The sequence below is a fragment of the Chanodichthys erythropterus genome, chromosome 3 (genome assembly GCF_024489055.1).
Source record: "Chanodichthys erythropterus isolate Z2021 chromosome 3, ASM2448905v1, whole genome shotgun sequence".
Taxonomy (NCBI): Eukaryota; Metazoa; Chordata; class Actinopteri; order Cypriniformes; family Xenocyprididae; genus Chanodichthys; species Chanodichthys erythropterus.
The window spans coordinates 32,159,798-32,173,689 of NC_090223.1; the positions used below are offsets into that span (position 1 = coordinate 32,159,798).

Sequence of the window (13,892 nt, forward strand, 5' to 3'; positions counted from 1 at the left end):
CACTTTTCAGTACATACTTAGTTCTTGCTCTGCCTGAGAACAATAAGTTTGAACATTTCACTTTAAGAGAAAGTTTCAACAACAACAACAAATTTAAGGTAAAAAAATATTTTTTTGAGGTGTAATATTTTCTTATGCAGTTTAAAGTTTTAATGTATTTACTTTAATATATATTTTATCTTTTGTTTTTAAGTGAACAAGGAATATGCTAACACTGTTGCTGGTCGTGAGCATAAATTATTTCATCATGGTCAGGGGCAACTGTAACACTAGTTATGAATAAAAATTGTATGAATTGAAAGATTTAAATCACACAAATTAGCAGGATTTCACTAGTAATTTCACTAAACATCATTAGACTCTAGTCAAAAACTAGTTACACTTAAAATGTATATTAAATAATAAAATATTTTTGTAAAAAGGATGCATTTCATTTCAAACAATTATAATTTATTACCCACTTAGACTTTTACTTTAAATTCTTTTACACAGCTGATAAAATAGTTTAGCACCATGTAAAGGAGAAAAATATTCACTAATTAAAGCCATATGTAATACTATTTGATATCAATATACGCTTATTAATGGTGCTGTTACTTTGGCACATAGATTTGGCAGGTAGATCTATAGTAGTTTATTACAAAGGAAAAAAAAAAAGTTACAATTGCCCCCAGTCTCAATCCTCAGTATGTTTTTGGTTTTAATTTTGCTGGTGATAGGTGCTGATAATGAGTCATTTATATATATATATATATATATATATATATATATATATATATATATATATATATATATATATATATATATATATATATATATCAGGAAAGAAGGATTAGGCCAGCAATATACAAATCACACTGCAGTAGCACTAAGTCTAGTATAGACAGTAGTTAGCATTTCACAAAATTCAAGTATTAGCAATTCCAATTTGTCCAGATTGATAAGGAATCATGTTTACCCCGTATGTTTTGAGATCATTAGAAGCATTATGAACCCATGTGTGCAGGAGTGGCCGTTTAGTCTTCATGTCAATGCATTTTTTTTTAGGCAGCCCACCTCAGCTTGGCCCTTTCTGAGGACCACCTCTTTGCCCACAGAGTCTCTTCCTTTTGGTCTGCCCAAAAAAAGTCACCTGTTCTTATATTTATTGTTTCATGTGGCATCTGCAGGTAAATCAGTTTCTTCCTCAATCTCCTCCCCTAGAATCTGCTTGACTTGGTTCAATGATTCTGCTTGCCGAATCTGCTCCAATTTCACCTGAGAATGCAGAGAGAGGAAATTCAAAAACTATTTAAAAACCGTGCACACATTTAAAAAAAAAACAAAACAGTTATAAAGTAAAAAATTGTGACTTCACTATAAAAATTGCAGCAGAACATTCAAGTCAGTGTCATATTTTTTCTAATCATAAAAATATTACATGATGTGTAATTTAATATTAATGTTGGGTCATACAATTTTAAATTCTTGTATTTTTAATCAAATATTTTATAAAAACAGACATGCACAGAACACAATAATAAAATATCATATAACACACACACATAAATAAATATAAAAGGAATGAACTGAGAGGCATTTTTTCCCAACAACCCCTTCATTTTTTTTATACACGCTTAATATGTTTGTTGAAAGTAGTTTTTTGTCTAGGCTCCCTCTTGTCTTATGCTCTCATACTGAATGAGATACATCACTGTTGCGTGGCTTACACTACAAGAATGTAACAATAAATTCAAACAATCTTGAAAATATCATATCAGACCTCAAAGATCTGTCTGCAATAGCAAAATCAGAGTACAAATCATGTAGTGAGAGCACAACGTTATGTGTACCATCAACAATTGATCATGTCAACAGAGACTGCAGCGTTTATGCAGAATAGATAAAGAAGCATAAGAACTTCATAATGATCCTAAACCAGTGCAGTACCTGCAGTGACTGTGACAGCTGCACAAAATCCTTCTGCACAGCCTGACTAGTGTCTAGTAGAGAGCGCAGACTGATCACCTGACTGCGAAACTCTAAACACTGCTGCTGTAACACTGCCTGAAAGATATAGAGAGATGTAAGCTACTTTATAATCAAATTCAATCATATTCAATTATATACACCAAGATGCAGGCCTACCTTCTCGTGAATGTGAGATTTGTTCTCTTTCTGAAGGTGAGCAAGCGCCACCCGCAGACCCTGCACCTCCACGCGACACTCCTGAAGCTCAGCCTCCAGCTGCACACACAGATGGAACAATGGCTACGTTCTCACTCGAATACTGGCATACTGCATAGTATATATACGCTGAATAGTATTTGAAACAGTTATACAATAGCACTAGGCTACATTGTTGTCACATGGTCTCATTATCTCATATATATGAGAGATAGAAAGAGAGATACATATCCTACAGGTTTCAATGGCGCTGAAGTACAAGCATGCAAATGGGATTTGTCATTCAAAAAAATGTTTTGAAGGACTGATTTGGGGATTTTTGAATACCAGCTAGTCCCACAAGAAAAAACACCCAAGAATCAAAGGCAGGCATACCTTTTCCCTTTGGATCTGTATGCGGTCCGTCTCTACTGTCAGGCTGGCAAGCTTGACTGAGAGAAAGAGAGAGATTTTAATAACAAGCAGACACTGGGCACACTAAAAAATCATAACAATTAGGCTCTACACTACTGAATAAAAGTCAAAGCATATGTGACTTACCTTCTAAAATCTCTGGAGGAGCAGGTGTGATGAGAAAGATGAGGAGAGGAGAACAAATGCATCAATGCAGAGAAAACAGAATCAAAAGCTTCAACAAACAGGACAAATGGTAAGGTAGACCAGATTCAAATGTTTTATTGTGCAAAACTGTACAGCTTGAATGCAATGTAAGTCACTTTCTGGATAAAAGCATCTGCCAAATGCATAATGTAATACTATATTTATAGACAGACCGCTTTCCTCTGTGCGTGTCTCCAGCTGTTCCTGTAGGTTGACTATTTCAATACGAAGCCTCTCCTCACAGTGCGCTGCCTATGTGTGGAGATATACACAGACTTAAAGACTCATTCAGACAAACACACACACACAACATTCAATTCTTCCACACCTCTGGCCTCCTTTTATCAAATCCACTTTTAATCATACACAATCGCATACCTCTAGTGTTGGACTGGGGGGTGGCAGGCTACTTTCATCCACATCAGTGTCTTCACCTTTCAACTTGGATAGTTCATTACAGACCCTTTTCTGAGAGTAAGACAGCTCTGCCTGGGTGAAAAAATACATGCAGTGCAGACACTTATCAGGATGTTGGCTTAAGGAGTCCTGCTAATGCTGCCATTTGATTGGACAACCTGCTACTCACCAATCTGCTCTGAACGGCATTTTGCGACTGGCTAAAAGATTTCTGTAGGTCTTGAAGGAGGGCCTCAGATGTCTGCACCTGAGACTGAAGCAATGTCAACTGCAAAAAACAAAAACACAAAAGACATCAATATATTAGAATTTGTTTTGCAAGTAATCATCTGCAGACATGCTAAATCTAATAAAAATTAAGCCACATTAGAAAAAAATATATAATATGTATATTATATTTAAGAATATTATGTTTTCCGCAAAAGTATTAAGCAGCACAATTGTTTTCAGCATGAAATAAGAAACTGACCAGCAAATCATCCATTTCTGAGGGATCATGTAACTCTAAAGACTGGAGTAATGATGCAAAAAAATTCAGCTTTGCATTACAGGAATAATTTACATTTTAAAATATATATATTAAAATAGACTAAACTTAAATCTTACTGACTATCACCATTTCTGTATCTTACAAAGAGGAGTATTTAAGACAGTTACAGTTCATAAGTGCAATGTAATCCAGACATAAGAGGTAGTAAAAATCACTTTTTGCATATCTGTGCTTTTGAATTTGTCTGTTCCTTGTTGCAAAAAAAGACGTGTGGCGAAACACAGGAACTGAGAGTTTCTGTACCTGTTTTTGTGTCTCTGTGCTTTGCACATCCAGTTCTCTCTCCAGATCAGCTTTCTGCTTTCGAAGGGCTGTCACCTCCTCTTGAAGCTCTACAAGCTAAAAATGCCATGGTAAAAGATTCAACAAGTTAGTTGTGAGACGGTGACATCATGCATTGACATTAATAATCTCCAGCGCAGTGTGTAATATTTAGGAGGATCTATTGACAGAAATGGAATATAATAATATACATAACTATGTTTTCAGTGGTGTATAAAGACCTTACATAATGAACCGTTATGTTTTTATTACCTAATGAGCCATTTCTTTCTACATACACCACGGGTCCCGTTACATCGAATTCGCCATTTTACGTCACCATGTTTCTACAGTAGCCCCAAACGGACAAACTGCTCTACAGAGTGCATTTGCTTGACTGGCTACTCTCTGCTGTCTCAGACGACGACATCTTTGTCATGTGTCGGCCACCTTAACTTCTCTATGTGATTCGAAAGGGAGGGGTGAGCGGTGAAATGAGCTGTTGGTTACAGTTCGCAACCTCACCACCAGATGCTGCTAAAATTTACACACTGCACCTTTAAAGGTGTATTTTCAAATACACTGTTTGGAAGTTAGTCGGCAGATACCAACAACAAACATGTAACCAATCAGGGGGCGCATGACGGTCGAGGAGAGAGAACGAGCAAGAGGGAGATTTGAAAATAAGAAAAAAAAAGAAAAAAGAAAAGCAGAAAGAGAGATGGGACACAATACAAAAAAGCTCAAAAGAATATCACTGGAATGAAGGTTTATGACTGGGCAAATCGCTGTAGGACCCGCATTTATATTAGAAAAGCTTTCCAGTGCTGGAGAGAGCTAAGAGGGAAGGCCTGAAAACAGACACGGAGGCTGCTTTGATCCCGCTATTCATGCAGTGAATGCAGTGTTTAGTGTCATTGATAGTGCATTTGCCTAGCATGCCAGCAGCAATCGGGCCGGGGTTCGAGACTGACTCGGAGCAGGGTGGTTAGGATTGGAGTGTGAGTTTTGGATGCGGAGCAATGAAGAGATGTTTGGGTTGATTTCAAATATCAACAATGTCCAACAGCATTGTTCAAGATCTACTTACTGCACCTTTAACAAACAACAGGCTAGAAATGTCCCACACTTTTTGACTGATAAATGTCCATAATGTTTCCAATCGTTTGGATCTTACTGGATTTTTTAGATGATAAAATATTTTAGAGCCAAGCGTAACTAGAAAATCTTTCCATTCCTTTTTATTATTTTGTTAATTTCCAGGCCTGGTAACCGCAGTTTTAAAACTTCCTGATACATTTTTTTTTTTCATGGCCATGGGAAACCTGCTAGAAAGAATAGAAGTATACTGACATGTGCTTGCAATTTGTCCCAGTCAGTATGTGTGACCAGCCTGTGTCCTGGTGGTGGCAGGTAGATTGCTTCAGGCACCAGCGTTCCTGTGGACACCAGGGAGGCGGTGTCTTCTTGAGGGTGCGAATGTCGTGGCATGGAGGGCGTGTCCAGAGAGAAAGAAGACAGGGAGGCAGAGTCACAATGCTGGGGGAAGTAGTCCATCATAAGGCCCGTTGTCTCTCCATCTGACGTCTCTGCCAACAGCTCCAATGGATCAGAGTCTGACCCTGAGCCCTCATGGTCAGAACCTCGTGGGGGAGAGGAGTCACCCTGTGGTCCCTCACTGGGGGGAGAGGTACCCTCTAGCTTGCCCTTTTTAAAAATGCCCTGCAATGCACAATGAGAAGTGAGAAATTATTTTAAAAGACACTAAAAGTGAAAGAGGGACTTAAGTGCGTTAGAATACAGGCACTGAAAGAAATAATATATGTTTTAAAAAGGGAAACAAGTAACATGTCAAAAGACATGTGCGCCTCTTGAAGTCAATGGATAACAGAGAGAAAAAAAAAGGAAAAAGAGGAGGGACGCAGAAACACACAGACCTTAGTGTCATGGGGCAGAGCGGCTCTCCTCCACTGCGCTCGCTCTGACTGCAAAGCAGATATTCTGGCCTCATACTGAGCAGCTGTTTCTAAGATGGGAAAATAACAGAGGAACTGGATGTGAAGGAATTGGAATCAGCCATAGAGTAATAATGATACATTTCCTGTCGCTTCCAGTTCTTTAGATAAAATTCCACTTCATGACATTCAAGTAAGCTAATGAAACGGAAAATGCATCATTGACGCAGGGCTAGATTTTATTGTATCGATTGCATTTACATTTATGCATTTGGCAGATGCTTTAATCCAAAGTAATCAAACCCATGACTTTGGTGCTGTTAGTGCCATGTTCTACCATTTGAGCGACAGGAATGCAGTTGTTAACTGGACTTTGAAAAGAAAATGTCGCAAACAGGAAGAGAAACAGATTTAGATTGACTGGCTTTGAAAACGACAGCAGAGAGAAGTGATACAGACAGTAAAGCTAAGAACACCCTTATATTTTTTATTTACATATTTTATATAAATTTTTATTTATCATTTATTGACTTCTGTGACTTTTTGTCAGGTATTTTATTTTACTATTTTATTGTACATAATTGGTTAGGTTTTTAATTAGGGCAATAATACGTGGAGTCTCAAACTGTGGTGATTGGGTTTGTTATCTGTGCACTTGATATTCTGCGTAAAAATAAAATAGATATATAAAATAAATATATGCACAGATGAATAACTCACAATAAAACCAAAAATTGCATCAAAAAAATAAGGCCAATTTTGATTTCACCCATCATTTACTCTTTTAAATCCGTATGATGTTACTTTTTCTGTGAAACACTAAAGTAACTTAATAAAAGTATCATAAAAGTAGTCCATATGATTTGTCTCAGATGCCTTCTAACAGCTTTGTGTAGTAAACAGACCAAAGTAATTTTTCAATTATATTAACTCGCAGTGAAGAATTACTATAAAACAGGAGGCAGAGAATACATTTACAAATTCTATAGACTCCATTAAAGTCACCATAAAACCAAAACAGACCCTTCTTATTTTTTTATGGAATACTGTTGTTTATTTTAAATGATTTATCCGAGTACATCACCATCATTTTTTTCTTCAAATTCACATGCCCTCTTAATCTTTGATCAAAAACATAGACTCACATGAGATTGCAGCAATAGAAAAGCACATAGATCCATTGATCCAATCAATTCCCAGTGGACAAAATCAAGTCCTGCCCTACATTTTTCTTGTTTGAGAAGCCACTTCACTCGGCTATATACAGTATCTCACAGAAGTAAGTACACCCCTCACATTTTTGTAAATATTATATCTTTTCATGTGACAACACTGAAGAAATGACACTTTGCTACAATGTAAAGTAGTGAGTGTACAGCTTGTACAACAGTGTAAATTTGCTGTCCCCTCAAAATAACTCAATACACAGCCATTAATGTCTAAACCGCTGGCCACAAAAGTGAGTACACCCCTAAGTGAAAATTTCCAAATTGGGCCCAAAGTGTCAATATTTTGTGTGGCCACCATTATTTTCCAGCACTGCCTTGGTGGATGTTAGAGACCTTGCACACTTCCACCTTCCGTTTGAGGATGCCCCACAGATACTCAATAGGTTTTAGGTCTGGAGACATGCTTGGCCAGTCCACCACCTTTACCCTCAGCTTCTGTAGCAAGGCAGTGGTCATCTTGGAGGTGTGTTTGGGGTCGTTGGAATACTGCCCTGCGGCCCAGTCTCCGAAGGGAGGGGATCATGCTCTGCTCATTCATGGTTCCCTCAATGAACTGTAGCTCCCCATGCCGGCAGCACTCATGCTGCCCCAGACCATGACACTCCCACCACCATGCTTGACCATAGGCAAGACACACTTGTCTTTGTACTCCTCACCTGGTTGTCGCCACACACGCTTGACACCATCTGAACCAAATAAGTTTATCTTGGTCTCAGACCACAGGAATTGTTCCTTAGTCTGCTTGTCTTCAGCAAACTGTTTGGGGGCTTTCTTGTGCAGCATCTTTAGAAGAGGCTTCCTTCTGAGACAAGCCATGCAGACCAATTTGATGCAGTGTGCGCATTAGGTCTCAGCACTGACAGGCTGACCCTCACCCCTTCAACCTCTGCAGCAATGCTGGCAGCACTCATATGTCTATTTCCCAAACACAACCTCTGGATATGACGCTAAGCACGTGCACTCAACTTCTTTGGTCGACCATGGAGAGACCTGTTCTGTTAAACCGCTGTATGGTCTTGGCCACGGTGCTGCAGCTCAGTTTCAGGGTCTTGGCAATCTTCTTATAGCCTACGCCATCTTTATGTAGAGCAACAATTATTTTTTTCAGATCCTCAGAGAGTTCTTTGCCATGAGGTGCCATGTTGAACTTCCAGTGACCAGTATGAGAGATTGAGAGCAATAACACCAAATTTAACACACCTGCTCCCCATTCACACCTGAGACCTTGTAACACTAACGAGTCACATGACACCGGGGAGAGAAAATGGCTAACTGGGCCCAATTTGTACATTTGAAGAGTTCATTTGCAAAAACCGATAAACGCCATTTTTTTAAAAAATGAACTAAGTGCTGTGCATTATTCTCCATATATAGCACATTCTGTACCCTAAATCCGTTTAGTCAGAAAAGCCGGTATTGTCCACTGTCAGGCATCGCAAGTTCACGTTTTACAGCGGAAGCCGACAAGCGCCCTTGTAGTTTGTGTACAGAAACCGATAAATCCGTTTTAGCGAATCAGCGCGCAGTATTCAGGTCAGGTGACAAGGCTTCTAGTCACTTCAAAAAGACGCGCTAGCTGAGGGAAGTTTTGTCAAAGCTGACTAAAAGTGATCGAGGTTTTTAAATTTTGACTCCTGTAAGTCCTTGTACACCATACACGACTTACATGTAGAAACCTTGGTTGTTCTTTTGCGTGTGTGCGCGCGCACACGTGCGTGGATGCGTGTGTGTGTGTGTTTGTGAGAGAGAGTGTACTTGTGTGCTGATCTGTTAGTGTGTGTGTGTGTGTGTGTGTGTGTGTGCGTGCGTTTGTGTGCACACGTGTGTTTGAATGTGTTTTAAATGCAATAAAGCAATTACTTGGGTTTTGTTTAACTCTGAAACATGAAATGTGGAGTTATCTGCTTTTGCCAAAAAACGACTGTTGGAGTTAACTTTTTTAAGTTATTATTACTTAATCAAAACAACCCAACTGCAGTTTGATTGATATTACTTGGAATGCACAATAAAAAACATGATAAATGATGAGAATAAATAAAAATGGAGTTAACGTTAACTGTTTTTGCAAATAAACTCTTCATTTTCACTTAGGGGTGTACTCAGTGGCGTAACTTTGTCTTAAAAAGTGGGTGGGACAGGAATGTGTATGTGTGTGAGGGGGGTGTATTGTAATTGTATTATTACAATAATAATAATAATATGATATTAAAATTAATGATAGTTTCTTCCTTACATCTACTATAATTCAATGTGTTGTTAGTCTCGATAGTATGTACATTAGTTAATAAATATGTGGATCCGCTTTTAACAACAGATTGTCCTGATGGACTGGCGGCAGCAATTTCGTTTAGCGTGCAAGAGGTTCTGGGTTCTAATCCAACTATTTTTCTCATTAAAACCAAAGATATTTATTAGTGATTGTACATCAATTGTACATTTGTTTGGTGATTTCAACGGAACAAATAGAGAGTCTCCGCAACAGTGATTGATTGAAGCGCTCGTCCATGTTAAAGGTGCCCTCGAATGAAAAATTTAATTTATCTTGCCATAGTCAAATAACAAGAGTTCAGTACATGGAAATGACATACAGTGAGTCACAAACTCCATTGTTTCCTCCTTTTTATATAAATCTAATTTGTTTAAAAGACCTACGAAGAACAGGCGAATCTCAACATAACACTGACTGTTACGTAACAGTCAGGTGTACGCCCCCAATATTTGCATATGCCAGCCCACGGTCCCAACATTATCATTATGAAAGGCATTAGACAAGGGCAGCCAGTATTAACGTCTGGATCTGCACAGCTGAATCATCAGACTAGGTAAGCAAGCGAGAACAACAGCGAAAAATGGCAGATGGAGCAATAATAACTGACATGATCCATGATTACATGATATTTTTAGTGATATTTGTAAATTGTTTCGAAATGTTTCGTTAGCATGTTGCTAATGTACTGTTAAATGTGGTTAAAGTTACCATCGGTTATTACTGTATTCACGGAGACAAGAGCCGTCGCTATTTTCATTATTAAACACTTGCAGTCTGTATAATTCATAAACACAACTTCATTCTTTATAAATCTCTCCAACAGTGTGTAATGTCAGCTTTAGCCACGGAGCAAAACCTCAAATTCATTCAGAATCAAATGTAAACAATATAACAGTATACAATACTCACATAATCTGACGCATGCATGACGAACACTTTGTAAAGATCCATTTTGAGGGTTATACTAGCTGTGTAAACTTTGTTAAGGTACTGTTTAAGGCAAGCGCGATCTCTGTGGGTGTGGACCACGGGATTTAAAGGGACCACAGCATAAATCGGCGCGTTTATAATGATGCCCCAAAATAGGCAGTTAAAAAAATTAATTAAAAAAATTCTATGGGGTATTGTAAGCTGAAACTTCAGACACATTCAGGGGACACCTTAGACTTATATTACATCTTTTAAAAACATAATCTAGGGAACCTTTAAGACTGTGCAGTGTGCACGAGCGCCGCGAACACTGTTGCGCCTCTGATAACAGTGAAATCGAGCACTCAACATTTAAAAAACAACACATCCCAGTGCCAGATCACCTATTATTAACACAAACTGATAATCAACTAAAGGTGTTTCTTATGTATTCGATATCAGTGCTGCGAGATGTTTCAAAAAGTGGTGGGGACAATACTGACCCTTTCAAAAAGTGGTGGGGACAATACTGACCCTTTCAAAAAGTGGTGGGGACATGTCTCACCCGTCCCACCTGCAAATTACGCCTATGGGTGTACTCACTTTTGTGGCCAGCGGTTTAGACATTAATGGCTGTGTGTTGAGTTATTTTGAGGGGACAGCAAATTTACACTGTTATACAAGCTGTACACATTGTAGCAAAGTGTCATTTCTTCAGTGTTTGTCACATGAAAAGATATAATAAAATATTTACAAAAGCGTGAGGGGTGTACTCACTTCTGGGAGATATTGTACATCACCATGGGGTAAAACCTCCATCCTAGGTGACCATACTTCTTCAGTGCCTCCCTCTCACTCCTCACCTCTCAGAGCCTCCTGCAAGGACTGAATCTCCTGGTCGCATTGTTTCTGCAGTTCCTGCAACTCCTCCTGTTTGCTAAGCTCACAGATCTTCGCCACACCCTGCCAGTGTTCCAGCTGAGCTCGGCACTCGATTAGCTGCGTCTGTAGGTCCTCTGCTGTAGGGAAACAATGCAGAAGGACTTCTGAAACTTGTTCCCTTTCCTATCTATCCACCCTCTTATTCTTAAAGAATCATCTAAAACAGGTGCATAATGTGAAAACAGATAAGTGACACACATGAAAGAGCTCTGCTTCATTAACAAGATAAGCAGATTTACCCTAAGAGGGCTTGATTTGATTTGTCCAATGCCTATTCAAGATTTAACCTGACACGACATGTCAGAGAGTCTTACATATTGATTCTTGTCATACACCTGTTGATTTATGCTGCACCGGTTTGCTGCTATTCGTATCAATAGAAGACTGTCCACAATTTTTGTTAAATCCGTACATGTAAAATATAACGCGGTACGCTTTATTTAAGAGCTGTGCCAGCTAACGTACATGACTGGATATGTTTGCACGTCGAGCTCAAATGTTCATTACTTACGGATTTAATGTCAGAAATCTCGGAATAACAGACAAAAACGTGTTCACATCGACACAAAGCTGTAATTTAACATGTAAGTTAATGTTTGTTCATACCATCATTGTCCTCACTGCGCGATGCTGGTTTGTCCGCCACTTCCATGGTTTCACGTCATTTGTCTCGGTATTTTCTTTTCGTTTCGATATTTTTCCCTGCGTCTGCATCCGTCTTCCTTTTCCTGTGTGAAGTGCTGCAGGGCCGGGCTTCAACAAACTGCACCAAGAGTTCAGGAAACAACTTTCCCCGGTTCAATCCTGCGGATATTACCTAACCATCCTCCCTAGAGCCACAAACACACACTCGGATTGGCTTGAGATCTAGTGAACTGCTAGGCTACACAGAGCGCGCTCCTGCGCCTCACAGGCGTCAGATGACTGAGAACGCGCCTGTGATGCTGTCTAGGTAGGCAGCTCACTAGACATTGAGACGCATCCAGAGGGGATGTGGACGATCCAAGCGATCCCATGCTGTCTTCGTTGAAAATATATGCTAATCCATGACGTTGAATGTTTTTCAAAACTCAGTGTTGTTCAATGACAAAAACGAATGAAAAATAATAATAAATAAAACACTTGTGCAGACACCACAGGTTGTTGATATAAGTCAACCATTTGTCCGCAATATAGTTGCACGTTATTACTCATAAATCACATAAATCATCTTCCATATTCTTTGTCTCCTTTTCATATAGAAGATTTCCTATTTTAAGTGGGAACTGTTTAACTAAGTACAACAACTTTATCTGCCTGATTACTCTTAGGGCCGGGAAATATAATTAACCCTCTGGCCCTTTTCGTTTAGGAGTCACACTTGCCTTCTTTACGGTCAAAAGTGACCTGAAATGTAACTTTTGTGTTTTTCAGGAAAACCAATGTAATATAGTTTTGTTCAATAATATTTTTGATTATTATATAAAATTCAGTAAATTCTATGCAATATTTATAAAAAAAAATTATTAGCTATTTTTCCCCATTGAAAATAATACACATTTACATTATATATATATATATATATATATATATATATATATATATATATATATATTTATTTATTTTTTATTTTTATTAAAGCAGTATTCTATGATAAAATAGAGATATGGCATTTAAAATCAATTTTTTTTAAGGTAGATTAGTGCCATCTGGTGGGGGTAAAAAATAAAAACGTATGTAATGCCACGGTGTAACCACTAGACTCCTGTATAGTTCTATATACTGTAAAGTGGCTTATAAATTCTCTAGTGGGTTTTAGACACAAATACTTATTTTCATTAAGTTTTGGATTTATACTTAGACATTCTCAAAGACAACTTTTGTCAAGGTTTAGATATTTTTGAAATGTTGATTTGAAGTGTCGGTTTTTGCATTAATTTTACTACAGTCAAACATGAACACAGAGGAGGTCATTTTGTTACACATCAAAATTCAATAAAAATATAACAAAAAAGAACAGGTATGTTTTATTACAGCTTAATAAATCTGGGTCTGATCTGATTTCAACCTCTTATTTGAGTTTTGGCTCAATTTTACCATATTGTTACAGCCACACTGCTTTATTTGTGTGTGTATAATGTTGTGTTGTGTGTTTGAGTGGGTGTTTCTGTTTTGTACTCTCAATGTTTTTGAGTATAACCACTTTGTTTTTTTGTTTTTTTTACTGCTTTGTGGCTGAATTATTGATTTTATTTCACACATTTGTAAAAACTTGCTGTCTTACAGTCAAAAATGACCGAGAAGGGCCAGAGGGTTAAATAAAAATAATTAAAAATACTCAACTGATTTATAAGCCCTGACTGAGAAATTTTACTCCACCTTTTTGGGCTCAGGACAATAATGGACACATGATGTGTTTAACATACTATAACATTCAGATTTCATAACATCTAAAATATACAAATACAATACAGCAAAACAAAGAATATGAAATCTGATTTTTTTTACTGTACATCAGTAATGCACACACACACACACACACACACACACACACTCACTCGCTCGCACGCGCACTCACGAGGATTTGGATGTTGACTTTTACGTAGTTAGGAATC

At 38.0% G+C, this 13,892-nt stretch overlaps 1 protein-coding gene across 2 annotated transcripts; it reads right to left on the reverse strand.

The window, feature by feature from the left end:
• Window positions 1–789: 789 nt before the first annotated feature.
• Window positions 790–12,069, reverse strand: rabep2 (rabaptin, RAB GTPase binding effector protein 2). 2 transcript variants are annotated; one of them, XM_067381835.1, is made up of 13 exons: window positions 11,905–12,066; window positions 11,220–11,375; window positions 5,932–6,020; window positions 5,348–5,716; window positions 3,977–4,072; window positions 3,353–3,451; window positions 3,145–3,255; window positions 2,940–3,018; window positions 2,707–2,718; window positions 2,542–2,597; window positions 2,128–2,226; window positions 1,930–2,046; window positions 790–1,257 (listed from the first exon to the last, which is right to left on the reverse strand). In XM_067381835.1, exons 1-13 carry the CDS (start codon window positions 11,948–11,950, stop codon window positions 1,153–1,155), a joined length of 1,434 nt encoding a protein of 477 aa, XP_067237936.1. In that variant the 5' UTR covers window positions 11,951–12,066; the 3' UTR covers window positions 790–1,152. The 2 variants fall into 2 exon arrangements, 1 of the variants encoding a protein (XP_067237936.1); XR_010894607.1 differs by lacking the exons at window positions 790–1,257; window positions 1,930–2,046; window positions 2,128–2,226 and having other exon boundaries at window positions 2,549–2,597; window positions 2,707–3,018; window positions 11,220–11,372; window positions 11,905–12,069.
• Window positions 12,070–13,892: the final 1,823 nt, after the last annotated feature.

Coding starts and splice junctions, on each gene's coding strand:
- rabep2 (XM_067381835.1), bottom strand. CDS start 11,950: ATGGAAGTGGCGGACAAACCAGCATCGCGCAGTGAGGACAATGATG. Junction 4,073..5,347: donor GGGACAAATTGCAAGCACAT/GTCAGTATACTT, acceptor TGGCATTTTTAG/CTTGTAGAGCTTCAAGAGGA. Junction 2,047..2,127: donor AATCTCACATTCACGAGAAG/GTAGGCCTGCAT, acceptor TATATCTTTCAG/GCAGTGTTACAGCAGCAGTG.